The sequence below is a fragment of the Palaemon carinicauda genome, chromosome 19 (genome assembly GCF_036898095.1).
Source record: "Palaemon carinicauda isolate YSFRI2023 chromosome 19, ASM3689809v2, whole genome shotgun sequence".
In the NCBI taxonomy this organism is placed as follows: domain Eukaryota; kingdom Metazoa; phylum Arthropoda; class Malacostraca; order Decapoda; family Palaemonidae; genus Palaemon; species Palaemon carinicauda.
Window position 1 is genome coordinate 113,727,007 of NC_090743.1, and position 17,757 is coordinate 113,744,763.

The following is a 17,757-nucleotide window of genomic DNA, read 5'->3' on the forward strand; positions in this document are numbered from 1 at the left end:
AACAATGTCCAATTCAATATCAAACTCTGATGCTGATTCATATAGTCCAATAAAGAGTAAGTTTCAATTTAGGAACAAGTTCTTCAATCACTTTTAGAATTTACATTGAAATTCAAAATAAAAGTATAAAACATCAATTTCTTTTCTTTTAGTGCAGATTCATTTATTCTAATTTCCCTGGATTTACCAACCTTCCATTCATTTCGGGCAATTAAAATTACGAAAATGCTGTTTCAGTAAATATTATTGTAAAACTATTTTTTATCCAGGATATGTAATAATTTCCCATTAAAAGTTAATCCGTAATAAAATAAACTGCTGAGTGAAACATTCTTCCAGAGGTGTTTTTTATTTGTCAAACTATATTTCAGAATTAAAAAAAAACTTTTGTCAAAAGGCAGACTCTACATAAAAAGAGAACATGAAATCTTTATTCAAAGGATTTGAACATTTTGAATATAAATATGGAAAATTATGAAACCTGTTCTTAAATATTCATACTGAATTAATTAAAAATGTCATCACTGCTGCTGATCTTTTTCAACAAAGATATCTTTTTGACAGCGCAAGCAATTTGCAGCTCTTTTAACTACTACAAAAACTCGTTAGCATTAAAAAATGAAGAGAATTTAGGTTATACAAACATGAATTTTTGTATTCTCCGCTCATAAAAACAAAAGCATTTTACAAAAACGTCCTTCTGATTACCTCTCTTTTTCTTCATTTCCGAAGAAAACTTTCATAAAATCTGAACTAAGAAGTATAAGAGTAATATTAGCTTGTGATAAAAAAAAAAAAAAAAAAAAAAAAAAAAAAGGAAAAAAAAAAAAAGACAACAAATTGAATATCGATTTAACTTTTCCAAATAAATTCTAATTTTGTTCTTTCTCTTTGTCTTCCCCCGACCAGGAGCGAGAACAGCGGCCTGCTGCACTGTTGGTCGAGAGTCCTGTGGTTCGACACGTGGAAGAAGGCCCTTGCCTACTGGATCTGTGCCGGAGCCGTCCTCATCAAACCGCACATCAAGATGCGGCTCACACTGGCCGCCGGTAAGTCCGCAAAGCAACCGGACGCATCTACGGCTTCATTCCTTCCTTCACCACAACTTGAGTTTCAAGCGACATTTCGAAAGGAAAACCAAAGCTGACTTTTCTAGTGTATGTTTTTGAGCAGGAGTAAGGGTAAAAGATTACTTGATTACTCAGCCATACTCTGAATATAAGATAAAAGTATTGTATCATGAATTGGTTACTAATGGTATTTTCTATCGTAAAACTTTGGTTTAAAGAATACCATAAAAATAATTGAAGAAAAATAATCATTCAAGAGTACACACACATATGTGTGTGTGTGTGTATATATATATATATATATATATATATGTCTGTATATGTATACAGTGTGCGTGTTTATGTATATTAATATAAAAACACATAAGTACTGTTAAACTTTTAGCCAAGTTGAGAATCTCATTCCACCTCCCTCTGCATTAAGTGCATTATGCTGGGATCACAAATTCCCGTATCTTGTTCCCGTTTTCTCCCGTAAGAAGCAAAGGGCCTCGGTTAGATTTCGCCAGTCGTCTCTATATTGAGCTTTTAATTTAATACTTCTCCATTCATCATCTACTTCACGCTTAATAGTCCTGGATCTTTCAACTCTTCTAGTGCCTTGTGGAGCCCAACAGAAGTTTGGTGAACTAATTTCTCTTGGGGAGTGCGAAGAGCATTCCCAAACCATCGCCATCTACCCTTCACCATGATCTCATCCACATATGGCACCTGAGTAATCTCTCTTTTAGTTTCATTTCGAATCCTGTCCCACCATTTAACTCTAAATTCTCTTCTGTGGGATTTGTTCTCAAATCTACAAAATCTGTTGGATATTGTTTCATTGTCATACCACGACTCATGTCCATACATTAACAGTGATCTTACTAAACTGATATATAGCCTGATTTTTAAATGTAATTTCAGGGAATTTGATTTTCAAATTTTACTTGACCTAGTCATTGTCTGAATTGCTTTTTTCAGTCTTTCGTTAAACTCCAATTCTATAGACAATGAATTAGAGATCATAGCTCCTAAATACCTAAATGATTCCACCTCATTCATCCTTTCTCCTTCAAATGATATTTCATCCTCCATTGCATATTCCGTTCTCATCATCTGTCTTTTTTCTATTTACCTTCAGCCCAACCTCGTGTGATATTTCATGTATTCAATAAGCAAGCATTGCAAATCCTGTGGTGTTCTGCTAACAAGGACAGCATCATTAGCATACTCTAGGTCTGCTAAATTCCTATCACCAATCCAGTCCAATCCTTCTCCACCTTCCCTGACTGTTCCACGCATTAAAAAATCCATGAGGAGGATAAACAACATAGGTGACAACACATTCCCTTGGAGTACTCCACCGTTCACTGGAAATTCATTTGTTAAGACTTCATTAACATTAACTTTGCACTTGCTATGCTCATGAACAAACTTAATCATATATATATATATATATATATATATATATATATATATACATATATACATAATAAATCTGAATGTCTAAATTAAGTGAAAAATTTCTCGGTTTACAAATAAAAATAAAATTCTAAATCACTTTTAAGTAAGATTCTTCCAATCTGAATTAAACAGCAAATACATTCTAAGAAATCATATTTACTTATCAACCAGCTCCTAGTACTCTGTCAAAGTCGGAATCCTCACATTATTAAAGAGTTAAAACAGCACAAATAAATAACTGTACCAAATAATGAAGACAACACTATCTTGTCTTATAAGCTGCTACCTAAGCTGGCACCTCGTCAAGCTTTTAAACATCACAGTCATTATTATTATTATTATTATTATTATTATTATTATTATTATTATTAGTATTACTAGCCAAGCTACAACCCTAGTTGGAAAAGCAAGATGCTATAAGCCCAAATGCTCCAACAGTGAAAAATAGCCCAGTGAGGAAAGGAAATAAGGAAATAAATATATGAGGAGTGCAAATTAACAATAAATAATTCTACAAACAGTAACAACGTCAAACAACCGCTTTGATCAATATTTCATGAACTCCACCTACGAAATGTGTGATTTCTCTTTCTTCCTCTGTACTTCCAAAGTTATCTTATGGACGTCTTTATCAACCTACAGAGGATATCTACAAACGCAAACCTTTCTAGTAATCGAAACATTATATTGCTATGTTAATTACGAAAACTTGCACAACACAACTATAGATATTAAAAATAAGATAAAATATAAATTGAAATTTGCAGTGCTCGTAATTAGCATAATTTTAAAACCTTTGACTTAAGAGAACACAAGAATACAAGTTCCCGACTCTCCACAACTTGAATTACAAATTACTCAAGTTTAAATTAAGTGTGAAAGTAAAAAGATGCAACTCTCAATGCATGAATGCAAAAACTGCAAAGAATTTCGATAACCTTAAACTTTAATGCAACAAAACTTTACAAATATTCTTTGATGCTAATAGTTTTCGTTATTCCTTTTAAAATTCTATATATTTTACAGTATGAAACAGCAGCTTTTGAGAGAGAGAGAGAGAGAGAGAGAGAGAGAGAGAGAGAGAGAGAGAGAGAGAGAGAATCAAAGTTTTGTTATATTTACCAAAAATGCTGATATGGATATTTTATGCGTTTAATAGTAATTATCAATTCAAGTTCATATATATAAACATATATATATATATATATATATATATATATATATATATATATATATATATATGTGTGTGTGTGTGTGTGTGTAAATACACAAATCTATATGTGTACGTACTTGTGCATATGTCTAAAGTTTTTCTAAGGGTATTTAATTTAATGTTAACTCTTCTTGAAATATTTTATTTTTCCTTAAGTTTCCTTTCCTCACTGGGCTATTTTCCCTGTTGGAGCCCCTAAGCTTATAGCATCATGCTTTCTCCAAATAGGGTTGTAGCCTAGCAAGTAATAATAATAATAATAATAATAATTATAATAATAATAATTTGAGCTTCCCAAACCATCCTAACTGGAATCCAACAAGTCGCAAATAGCGAAACCAAACTGACTCAAAATTGCAAACACCCAAAACAACCCCCCCCCCTTGATACTTCGTGACCCCTTTTTCTTCATACATGAGAACCCGGGCTGGACGATTGAGTGATGATGTGGTCTTCCTATTTATGGCGTCATCATTTATTGAGGTCTGGAAAACTTGGAGTGATGAGACGGGAGTCATATTCTAGTTAATGCAATGACTCAATGGTGCAATGATAATGACAGATATTCATTCATTCAATGGGGTAGAAGGAGGTTCGTTTCTTTTCTCCAGATACACGATGAAATACTTGAATGAAGATGACTGTAATATATAAGCGTATTGTTTAATTAATGATGTGTGTTACATTACGTATTTGTTACGTGTATGTAAAAGTAGATATACAACACTCACGCACTTTCAAAACATTAGAGTATTCAAACACCAATGGTAATGTCTCACACACACAAAAACACACACATGTATATAAATATAATTATAAATATATATACTGTATATATATATATATATATATATATATATATATATATATATATATATATATATTTCTTTATACAGTATGTTTCATGCGAGATCATATCGGAAATCCCACAAATGATAGCTACGATAGCAAACCTATTACCTATTACCTATTACCACAGACACACATATATATATATATATATATATATATATATATATATATAAAGGATAAAATAGAGAATGCAATATTAGAAGTACAGGGTGGTTTTAGAAGAGGTAGGAGTTGTATGAATCAGATTTTTACAGTTAGGCAGATATGCGAGAAATATTTAGCAAAAGGGTAAGGAGGTGTATGTTGCGTTTATGGATCTGGAGAAAGCGTATGATAGAGTTGATAGGGAAGCAATGTGGAATGTGATGAGGTTATATGGAATTGGTGGAAGGTTGTTGCAAGCAGTGAAAAGTTTCTACAATGGTAGTAATGCGTATGTTAGGATAGGAAATGAAGTGAGCGATTGGTTTCCAGTGAGAGAGGGGCTGAGACAGGGATGTGTGATGTCGCTTTGGTTGTTTAACTTGTATGTTGATGGAGTGGTGAGAGAAGTGAATGTTCGAGTGCTTGGACAAGGATTGAAACTGGTAGATGAGAATGACCATGAATGGGAGGTAAATCAGTTGTTTGCAGATGATACTGTACTGGTTGCAGACGCGGAATAGAAGCTTGGCCGATTGGTGACAGAATTTGGAAGGGTGTGTGAGAGAAGGAAGTTGAGAGTTAATGTGCGTAAGAGTAAGGTTATGAGATGTACGAGAAGGGAAGGTGGTGCGAGGTTGAATGTGATGTTGAATGGAGAGTTACTTGAGGAGGTGGATCAGTTGAAATACTTGGTGTCTGTTGTTGAAGCAAATGGTGGAGTGGAAGCAGATGTACGTCAAGAGAGTGAATGAAGGATGCAAAGTGTTGGGGGCAGTTAAGGGAGTAGTAAATGATAGAGGGTTGGGCATGAATGTAAAGAGAGTTCTATATGAGAAAGTGATTGTACCAACTGTGATGTATGGATCGGAGTTGTGGGGAATGAAAGTGACAGAGAGACAAAAATTGAATGTGTTTGAGATGAAATGTCTAAGGAGGATGGCTGGTGTATCTCGAGTAGATAGGGTTAGGAATGAAATAGTGAGGGTGAGAACGGGTGTAAGAAATGAATTAGCAGCTAGAGTGGATATGAATGTTTTGAGGTGGTTTGGCCATGTTGAGAGAATGGAAAATGGCTGTCTGCTAAAGAAGGTGATGAATGCAAGAGTTGATGGTACAAGAGGAAGGCCAAGGTTTGGGTGGATGGATGGAGTGAAGGAAGCTCTGGGTGATAGGAGGATAGATGTGAGAGAGGCAAGAGACCGTGCTAGAAATAGGAATGAATGGCGAGCGATTGTAACGCAGTTCCGGTAGGCCCTGCTGCTTCCTCCGGTGCCTTGGATGACCGCGGAGGTATCAGCAGTAGGGGATTCAGTGTTATGAAGCTTCATCTGTGGTGGATAACGGGGGAAGGGTGGGCTGTGGCACCCCTAGCAGTACCGGCCGAACTCGGTTGAGTCCCTTGCCAGGCTGGGAGGAACGTAGAGGAGAGGTCCCCTTCTCTGTTTCATTTGTTTGATGTGGGCTACCCCCCAAAATTGGGGAAGTGCCTTGGTATGTATATATATATATATATATATATATATATATATATATATATATATATATATATATATATATATATATACATTGGTCACGTGTCTTGGAACCAAACATATAATATAATATATATTATGACTGGCAAGCTATACAACTCGCGAGATCCAAACTCACCTGTTTTCTTTTACATTAAAACTGTTACACTTGTAAATATTAATACACAAACTCTGAGACAGTTATATAACTCCAAGACAGCAAAATATAAAACACTGAATATCCAAAGGTCTCTTAAGTACACTCAAAACAAAACTGGGTAATTATTCTTAAGACTTATTTAAAACCACTTCTTACTATGATTCTTTACAGGATACGAACGAATACTAATTTAAACACTGGTGATTGATAAAACACACTTTACAAAAATAAAATACAATCACTTGTTTCACTTGAAATCACATTTGAATACAATATTTAAGTTTGATACCTAATGAAAACAGATTACTAGATCAAGATACAAATACCTTTCACCTTAGTATAGGGCCATTTACATAAACTAAGAGAATTTATATAAATACTCTGTTTACAAAACCCCATCACACCAAAATTTTGATATGTCACTGAACACTTTTAAAACAATATACTGAGATGCGTATAAGAGAGAGAGAGGGGGAGATGGCTATAACTTACAGCTGGGATTCTCTATCTGATCTATGCATCCCTGGGTAGCCTTTATATGAAACTTAGCTACTTCCAGAATACTCCAAAAGATCTGAGAAGCTTGAGGAGTTGGCCTAACAGCGACACCAGAAATTCCAACTATCACATATCAAACAGGAGAACCAACCACGCTTACGGCAACCCTCCCCAGCCAGCTCCACCCACCCACCGTTCTCGGAAAAAAAAAAAAAAAGATAAGAGCCTAACAATAGGATTTTCGGGAATCTTCCAAAGCACATGGCTTATAAAAATTGCAAATTTTCTCTCAAACATGATGCAATACCTCATAAAAAATATAAAAGAACATTACATAAGCCCTTGTTCCTATCTCATATGGTCACATAACACTCTCAAACACCTTACATAAGACTTTGTAACGAAAAGACGTGAAATAAAAAGTTAATTCTTAAAAACAACTTAAATTTACATATGTATATGAATATATACATATATATGTGTATATACTTGTATATATATACATACATACATACATATATATATATATATATATATATATATGTATATATATACATATATACTATATATATATATATATATATATATATATATATATATGTATGTATATATATGTATATATATACATATATATATATATACACACACACATATAATATATATATATATATATATATATATATACATATTAATTCTTGAAGCCTGTGTCATATGCCTTAACATCTTTCTCTGTCTACGTGACTATATCGAAAAAAAAAATGAATAAAAAATTTTGGTTCTTTAATTTTTTTTTTTCTGTAATTTACTTTTTCGAATTACTGTTTGCTGTCTTATGAGCTTTAAATAATAATAATAATAATAATAATAATAATAATAATAATAATAATAATAAATTAAAAAAAAAAAACATTTTGGTAAACTCAACTTATGCTGAAATGCACCCGAGGGATGTGAGTAAAAATATGTAACGTTCCTCCGAGCATCTTTTGCCTGGGAATGAAAAGGACAAGTCAGGTAATTTTGTCACCAGCCCCTAAGGCAATGAACAGCCGTTTCAAAGGGCTAAATGAGAAAGTACGGGAAGGAGAATTAGGTTTCCACACGTTCAGAGGACGCAAAGGACTTCTGCAACTAGATTTTCAAAGGACGCCAGTCGAAAGAGGTGGTCGACGGACATTCCTGAGGGATACTGTATACGTAGAGGTGCAATTCAAATATTGAAGAGGCAAAAGGATTACGAGGGGGACCTTGGGGATAGGGAGTTTAGGGATAGAGGGGGATGAAAGGAAGAACTTGAGTAGATGGGGTAGGAGGTGAGGTGGGACAGGGGACTGGAACTTTCCACAGATTCGGATGATATCATTCAACATGGGAGAAAAAAGCTAAACGATTTATTAGTCAATAAACTGTCATCCAAAATCACACACGATCAATAACGTCTAAGGCAAATATGAAATACACAAATGCGAAGACATATCAGCGGGCAAACTAATGACCCTCTAATGCCCATGCCCTCTGGAACGATAAAACTACAGGGGAGGGCCATGTTAGTAAAATGATAATTTTCGAAAGGCATCAAGATCACTATCATAAAATACCCGTATTTTAAACTTATCAAAATAAAAATAAATTCATCATTGCCATCTACATCCACAACCTATTATACTATTACAAAGATTGTTAAAGGTAGTCCGATTGTGAAAATACCGCAGAAGCCACTCGTAAAATAGCTCCATATGTTCTCCATGTTGCAATATGGGTAATAGCCCTATTTGCATATGTGTATAGTCAAGTCAGTAAATAAATACTGCATAAACGGACGCTAAATAATCTTTAGTTTATATCATCTTAATATATAAAAAATCTCACAATGTTTCCAAAGTATATCAAACTCAACTAATGTGTTTAAAGAGTTCCAAACACAAACCTCCGGTCAATAACTTTTTTCACTGATTTCAGCAATGAGTAAATATGTGGTTAAATCTGTTTTGTGTGACAGAAAAAACACCTCTCTGCTACTAACCTACAAAAAGAAACTTCAATGTCCACTGCATACAAAACGACGCAATGCAGAACAAATGCGTAGGGAACGCATCCAGTAAACAAAAACAGAGCCTTGCAACGCAATGCCAAATTAACCTTTCGAACCTTGACGTGAAAATACAAACACAGTTCATTTAATCGCAGATGTCACTAAAGCCATGGCCGGAAAACGTCCTGCTTCGAGAGAGAGAGAGAGAGAGAGAGAGAGAGAGAGAGAGAGAGAGAGAGAGAGAGAGAGAGAGAGAGTTTCTATTAATTACTGAATAAATTCCCAAAGGTAAGTTTACTTCGCAAGTTTCACGGGGGAGGGGAAGGGGGCGGGGGGATATTCAAATTGGGTGGGGGACGTTCAGGTGGTTTTACAGAATGAAATCCAGAGAGAGAGAGATGACAGACACTGACGGAGGGGAAGGGGTGTCCAGTTAAGGGATGAAAGGGAGGGGGAGGGGGAGGAGGCGGGGGAAGGAGCTCAACAATTTCAGAACATTTCATTGTTTAAGGGCCAAAGGAAACAAGACTTGAAAGAGTTAGTACAAGTATTACATTGCTATTGGAAAACAAAACCGAGGATGCAATGAAGGTAATTCAGAGGTTGGGTAATGGAAAGGCATCAATGAATTCTGAAATAAATTCGATGGATAGAGTGAGATTACTACTACTACTACTACTACTACTACTACTACTACTACTACTACTACTACTACTATACATTCTACGAAAAAGAAACCTATGACTTGAGTTTTGAGTTACCAAAATCGACTTATCTTGAAAACCCCAAACTTACTTAGTGCTTCCAAATACACCGATATATCATCAAGAAGTATTTCGCGCCTTGAAAAAAAATTTCCTGATATTTACATGGTGTGGATGAGCTAGGCGTTATATTAAGACTTTCTCTTGCGTAGATAGACGTAGAGTTATTGAGAATAAAATAAACAAAAGATAAAAGTACAATAATTAAAGAAAAAAGAAAAGATCGGATTTCTTTAACTACTAATTATCCTTCATCATCATCATCATCATCATCATCTTCTTCTACGTCTTTTGACGCAAAGGGCCTCTGTTAGATTTCGCCAGTCGTCTCTATCTTTAGCTTTTAAATTAAAACTTTTCCATTCACCATCTCCTACTTCACGTTTCATAGTCCTCAGCCATGTAGGCCTGGGACTTCCAACTCTTCTAGTGCCTTGCGGGAGCCCAGTTGAAAGTTTGGTGAAGCATTCTCTCTAGGGAGTGCGAAAAGCATGCCAAAACCATCTCCATCTAATATCCTTCATAACAGATAAAATCGAAAAGCAAAATTAAAATAAGGAAAACATTTAGTATGAACATTTGTCTAATTCTATTTTACACTTTTTAAAGACAAATTGTTTTACTTTAATGAATCTTGACTAACGAAATTTTGGCAATATAATAAGACTAAAACAAATCAACATTGATAGTTAATGATATACCATCATAGAGTCGTAGATCAGGATGTATTCATTAATGATTGATTAGCTTACGTATCTGGCGTGGCCACAGACACACTAAAGACTGGGATCACTTAATCTATAAATATGAAGTTTTTCAGCAAATATTTCAAGTGGGAAAAGTCCTTTGAAGAAGGCTGACGGGGTAATCATACTAAAAAGGATTTCATGCTGATCCTAAAGGAGGACAGGATTTCCTGGTGGAAAACTTAGCAGGAGTTCCCCCCCACCCCCTACAAGAATATGTAGTTCTCATGGATTATACAAAACTTTCAACCTCCACCTATGGCAGCTCAGACTTTGCCTAAAAAGTCACTTTATTTGTTATGACTATATTATTATATTCCCACCTCTTAGTCTTCTAACACGAATTAAAGTCAAAATGTATCACACGTAGGGGGATTCGGAAAGTACTTTTAATCATAGCTAGAAAGGCGGTCATTTCAACATCTAGACGAGACTCCCTATCCTTTCTAAACACCTATCACACCGAAATATGTAAACTCAGGGATGGATTGCATATCTATGTATTGAATTTGTGCCAATTGGCAAAAATCACTGGGACCGGGGAGGACCTCATGACTGGTCCCATGGACTAATACATGGTGCTTCAAGTGCTTTTTGGGGAATATAATCATTAGCAAACGATACAATTATTTTCATGGTTTGCCCATAGAAATATTAACATTTATTTCAAGAATAAAAAACACTCTACGCTATAGATATTTCATATCATAAAAGCAAGATGAAAGAACACTTGAGATGAATTTTATAAATTTAATTCTTCATTCCAAAGTAAAATAGAATATGATGTTTTGATTTGCTTCCAATGGTTTCAATAAAATATTCTACGATACCCAAACTTGATACATTTCTTTGAGATACTATTTGGTCGTACGAGAAAAACATTTCTAGGAGAGAGAGAGAGAGAGAGAGAGAGAGAGAGAGAGAGAGAGAGAGAGAGAGAGAGAGAGAGAGAGAGAGATTCTTCCACACTGCACCATCCTTATTACACACAAAGAGCCAAATTACCATCGTATTTCGAGAGGGAGCCAGTATTTGGCAGAAGTTTCCTCTCGAATAGAACGATCAACAAAGGTCGTTAAGAGAAGCAAACTGCTAACGACTCCTTAAACAATTTCAGTTGCTTTAGTATATGATGATGATTATGGTGATGGGTGGTCATGTGTGGTTCTATGCAAATGTGCAATACTCAATACTGTATTTTATGGGAAACTAGTTCGTCTTCAAAAAGTAGACATTATATATTCATATACGCATCAGTATTCAACAAGACTATACATATATATATATATATATATATATATATATATATATATATATATATATATATATATATATATATATATATATATATATACAGTATATAAATACATATATATATATGTATATATATATATATATATATATATATATATATATATATTAGATAATGATGGAGCTCTTCCCTTATTTAAATATAATTCTACCTTCTTTCTTAAAGTTCTAGAATTGTCACTTTTCCCTTTATCTATTTATTCTTAAGCTAAAAGTAAAACCACCCTATTTGTCTTTATTTAAAACTAATCGCGAAGCGGAAAATATACTTTTCCTTTAATTCGAGTTTATTCAATTTATTCTTCAGCTAACAATAATATCATCCTATTTGTCTTTATAAAAAATCAAATACCAATTTCGGATATAAATAAACAAAAATCTCATTAGTGTTATCTTGTTTCTCAACAGGTGGGATGTTGATAAGCCTGGGCTTCTTGCATCTCCTGCTCGTCTACAAGAAGAAACTAGAAGCCAAGGAGGCCTTACTAGAAGCCAGGGAGGATTCCTACGACAGGTAATGACCATCCACAAACAATTCCCTTTTCATAACACCAATTTTGAAGTCTCAAATGACTTCACTAGAATTTTGTCCACTTTCTTTCTTCTCTCAGTAAACATCCAATCCATTCCTGTCAAATGGACTAAATTCTTACCTTCCATGTCTCTTGTGTGAATTAGTTGAACCTAATAACAATTACTTTCGATATCAAAAATCAATTGATAATTAGCTTCATTATCTATGCTGTTCCCTATTCTACTACGTCTTGTGGTATCTAATCTTTACAAAATTACAGTATATAAAAGCAATAAATAATTATTTTTGAAGGGAACTACTCCAATTTAGCTCTCAATTACTGTTTATCCCCAAATAGTACGTCGAACACGAGCTAATGTTTCCTATCGCATTACCCAACTAAGTTTATACCCGAACACTTTCCTTTAGTTTCAAGAGATATTGTTTTATTCAGCTGACTTCCCTCATAATATTTCATTCAGGATCAATAATCAATCATTACTTGTTGGCAGGAAACTTTTCTCTCTTGATAATCTCAATTTAGAGGTGGTAAGTTTGCCAGGCCAACAGCCACTCGTTGAGATACTACTGCTAAGAGAGTTATTGGATCCTTTAACTAGCCAGAAAGTACTACATTGGATCCCTCTCTCTCGTTACTGCTAATTTTTTTTCTTTGCCTACACATACACAGAATAGTTTGCCCTATTCCTCTCACATTCTCCTCTGTCCTCATACACCTGACAACACTGAGATTACCAAACAATTCTTCCAATCAAGGGTCTTAACTACTGCACTGTAATTGTTCAGTGGCTACTTTCCTCTTGGTAAGGGTAGAAGAGACTCTTTAGTCATGGTAAGCAGCCTATCTGGCCTATTTTGGGTAGAATTTTGGATAAGAACATAAGCATTTAAGACATGTATGTAAATGGATATACAACGTATATAGAAAATATAAAACATAAGAACAAATGACCATGTGGATAAAAAAAAACTGCCAATAAATAAGGATCCCTTCAATAAAAAATAAAATATTTGAAAATATAACATCAATCTTTCATTCATAAAAATCCTTTCCCAAAAATCCATGACATTAACAATTCATTCATAAACAAAAGCTACCAGAAATACTCGCATTTATGAAACACGGACGAAAAGCGTAATAATGAAAGTATTTTTCATTTAATGAAACCAACAAAAATCGAATGTCAGGGAAGGGAAAAAACCTTTGATCATTCTCATGTAAAATGAAAAAAGTCATCGTTTTCCTTTTTTCCTTCCATCTCCAGTTTAATTGCATCCATAACTTCAAAAGGTCCATGAACATTTCAGGAAATCTCTCTCGTCCATTTCGAAATCAGATTAAACGGGAAAAATGAGGAAATAAGGCAGGAAATACTTATGATCCTTTATTAGAAATACGCAAAAAGAAAGCACACGAATTCTGGTATGCACAATATGTTCCTTCACGTAATTACATTACATCGGTTTATGAATATTAGCATATTGAATGAAAGATGTGATGTCTCAGTTTTTTATTTAATCTATCCACATTGCTGCCTTTAGACAGACATACAAACAAGGATACATAAACAGACACGCACACACGCACGCATATATATATATATGTGTGTGTGTGTGTATGTATGTATATATGTATATATAATGTATATTTTGTATATATATCATATATATATAAATATATATATATATATGCATATATATATATATATATATATATATATATATATATACACATATATATATATATATATATATATATATACACACACATATATATATATATATATATATATATATATATATATATATATACATATATATATATATATATATATATATATATACACACACACATTATATATATATATATATATATATATATATATATATATATATATATATATATACACACATTTGATGTCCCTACTTCAATAGTACACCCTTCAATGTATTCCCCTGTGTATTTAAACTTACTCAGTTATCCACTTGTGTATCAACTTACTTAATCAGGTATCGACTCATATATCTACTTGCATAGCTATCCACACAAGTATTTACATATTCCCATTGTGTTCCACATACGTATCTCCTTATTAACTTGTATTACCAACTTGAGTACTCTATTACTCACTTGTGCATTATACCTGAATTCCATGATAATCCAATTTTGTATCTTTCTTACTCGGATATTAGAATCAACTAATTCAACTCCCTCTTTAACAGCTTTTACTAGATAGTTCGTTCACCTTTCCTCTCCACAGCCGATACGAGGAGGAGGTGGAGGCGTCGCCCCCAGTGGAGATCAACACAGAACCCGCCGACCAAGACGGTTCCTCTGCCCACGACTACGTGCTTCAAGTCTAGCCTCGCCATAGTTCAACCCCCCCCCCCCCCCCGACAGTGTTAACCCTCTCAGCCACTCACCGAATGTAGCCCCTCTGAGGATGTGGGTTTTTCGAGAGAGGGGATCGGTTTAGTATTATTATTACTACCATTATTATCGAACAAGACCATTTTTCCATGCCCAGAAGAACTCATATATTGAAACACAGATGAAAACAAATGATCAACTTTAATAAGAAAATGAATATAAATATAAAGATGATAAGACGGGACTCCTCAAACAAAGCTTTCATCTTGAAGAAACTTTGAAGATAAATTTCTCATAGAACAATTGCTTTCGGACGCGAATTCATTGAGGAATGAAGGCATTTCCATATTTTTCTTCTTTTTCAAAAACAAATGGCTAAACAAAAAGAGGAGAGTTAAAAATATCAAATTCTGACTTAATTTACGTTTCAAACAAAGTTTACAGATCATTCTATAAACCTTTTGTGATTATTTAAAAGCTTTAAAGCTAAAGAAAACTCGTTTAACACGATACGAAAGAACAGAAAATCTTGTAAGATAACCAGAGACTGGGAATAAAACATAAGAAATCGCACACAAATAAGAAAAATATAAAACATAAAAAGCAGTAATAATAAAAATGATGATAATATTAATGATAAAATCTAACAAAACATAAACAGATAAAAATCTTAAATATTAAATACAAAACTATGTAAAAGAATGGCTGCCCTTTTCAGAGGCCTTTTTATGGCAAAGGGATTAACCAATCACTTTGTCTCTTCACCTCTGATAGATAGCAGTAGACATTTCAGTGACTTCTGTTCACGATTTCTCTGTGTTATCATTATTCAATAAAATTATACAATTTCTTGTGGTTATTTTCATTCTCCTACATAAAAGGAGAGAGAGAGAGAGAGAGAGAGAGAGAGAGAGAGAGAGAGAGAGAGAGAGAGAGAGAGAGAGAGAGAGAGAGAGAGAGAGAGAGAGAGAGCATGATTGATGAATCAGGTTCATCCCGAGACAGAAAATTCTATGACTGACAGGTGACGTCACTCGATATAAAGCATCGAAAGGCAAACGTTGCAATGCAGGATGTTTTGAGTACGAAGGAATGAGTGCGTCACACATACATGAGTATGTTGCAACACATGAGGCACATTTGAGATGAATTGTGCAAGAATTAGGAGCTCTAGCTATTGGTGAATGTATACAAATTCACGTTTATATAAATCTATGTACTCTTTCATTCCCCAAAACATACATAAAGGGGCATATATATATATATATATATATATATATATATATATATATATATATATATATATATATATATATATATATATGTGTGTGTGTGTGTGTGTGTGTGTGTGTGTTTGTGTGTGTGTGTGTGCGCGCGCGAGTGTGTGTCATCCCTTTATGAAAGATTGTCGTTTTTATCTTCGTATTTCGATTAAACCTAATCAAAATCCTTCAATAGTAGAAGAGGCAGCCAAAAGAAAACTTTAAATAGTTCCCATTAAGGAAAAAAGCGGTCAATGTATTTGTCTACTGAAGTCACCAGAAACATTTCGTAAATTCTACTGCATAACGAGGAAGAAAAGTATTCACGAAAGGAGATCAAGAAGCAGCTGATGTCGTGTTATGATCTCCACCTAAATTCAAATTACCTTAAGATAAAAAGTCATTGCACAGATTTATGCCTTGGAAGGAAACTCAAGAAGTGGAATTATGAGTTACGAAGAAAGTGGCTTATAACATATACTCTTTAAAACAAGGATGTATCAAGAGATCTGTTTAATGAGGGTTATGCTAATTCATTGGAACCGGCACTTTGGAGACCCACAACTGAAAATATGGAGCAATGCGAAAAAGCATTTAGAACATGAGAAAAAATAGTTTATCCTCCATGGAACAGACTTAAACAACCGGTTGCAAATCCTAAAATAATTGTAACAATAAGGTATCGAAAGTAAAAGAGCAATCATGTGCAACATGCAACTGGCACAAGAGAAAACTCGCTCTAATCTCTCGTTTGGCGTAATAGGATTTCCAAGAGAACAACAACATTGTCGAGCACAATGGAAACATCTCCTCCTCCTTCTAGATGTAAATACTTAGGGGCTGAGATTATATGTCTATATAGTAAATTTAAGAACTGATGGCTGCCAGCCAAAGTCAACAGTACCTAAGGAAGACAAACAAACGCCGATGCGTATTGTAGCAATGATGGTATGAGTCAAAGACCTATGTTCAATTCACAAGATCCGAACACAATTCCCAAGACAAATTTACGACTTACAATGACCTGTAAAGAATGTATAAAGAATCGTTTACAATTCTGTAACCACTTTCCTTATATTGTTGAGCAACATTTCTTTAGGGATGGCAAAGACTGATGGGTACCATTTATATTAGGAGGCGAGTCGAGTATATAGAATTACTAAAGGAAAGGCAGGTGGTATTGTGGGCAAAAACAAACGGTTATTACTTCAAAGGGCAAACAGGACAATATATAAAAATATATATCAAAATAACGTACATTAAATCCTCATATTTATAATTCTATGACTTGAGCGTATCAGAATATGAAAATACTACAGCGTGCAGGAAAAGTATGAAATTCGACGAGGAGGAAAGTCGGGTTTATGGAATTGCTAGAAGAACGGATGAGTCTTGCGTACAGACAGACACAAAAAGTTATTACTTTTAAGAACGAAGGGGGCAATATATAAAAAGATTCAATACCACTTATATGAAATCTTCATATTTATATTTCTATGACTTGAGCATATTACAATATGCCAAGCTGGTAATACTACGTAGAGCAGGGAAAAAAAAGGTAAAAAAACGACGTGGAACAATATAAGGATAATTAAACAGATGGAATAAAATTGGATAGCTGGATAGAAAAACAGGATTAACAAAATATGGAAGAGAAAACTAGTACCCTTACAAATTGAAATTTTAGTATTGCAGAAATGGAAACTGGAAAATTATAAAACTGTCATAAATGTTGTTAAAATTGTCATTAGTAAAGCATTTTTGGTAATTATATATGAGCACACTTCCTTAAAACAAAGTCAGTGACCCTGCTGAAGAAAGTTGGCAGCCTTTTTCTGAATA

General features: G+C 34.1%; 1 protein-coding gene across 1 annotated transcript; it reads left to right on the forward strand.

The window, feature by feature from the left end:
• Positions 1-905: 905 nt before the first annotated feature.
• Positions 906-15,440, forward strand: LOC137658310 (uncharacterized). Its single transcript, XM_068392983.1, has 3 exons — positions 906-1,049; positions 12,156-12,261; positions 14,544-15,440. Exons 1-3 carry the CDS (start codon positions 1,028-1,030, stop codon positions 14,644-14,646), a joined length of 231 nt encoding a protein of 76 aa, XP_068249084.1. The 5' UTR covers positions 906-1,027; the 3' UTR covers positions 14,647-15,440.
• Positions 15,441-17,757: the final 2,317 nt, after the last annotated feature.

Excerpts from the sequence above, each read along its gene's own strand:
- LOC137658310 (XM_068392983.1), top strand. The coding sequence starts at position 1,028 with ATGCGGCTCACACTGGCCGCCG. Across the intron at positions 1,050-12,155 it reads GCGGCTCACACTGGCCGCCG|GTGGGATGTTGATAAGCCTG; the intron begins GTAAGTCCGCAA and ends GTTTCTCAACAG. Across the intron at positions 12,262-14,543 it reads AGGGAGGATTCCTACGACAG|CCGATACGAGGAGGAGGTGG; the intron begins GTAATGACCATC and ends TCCTCTCCACAG.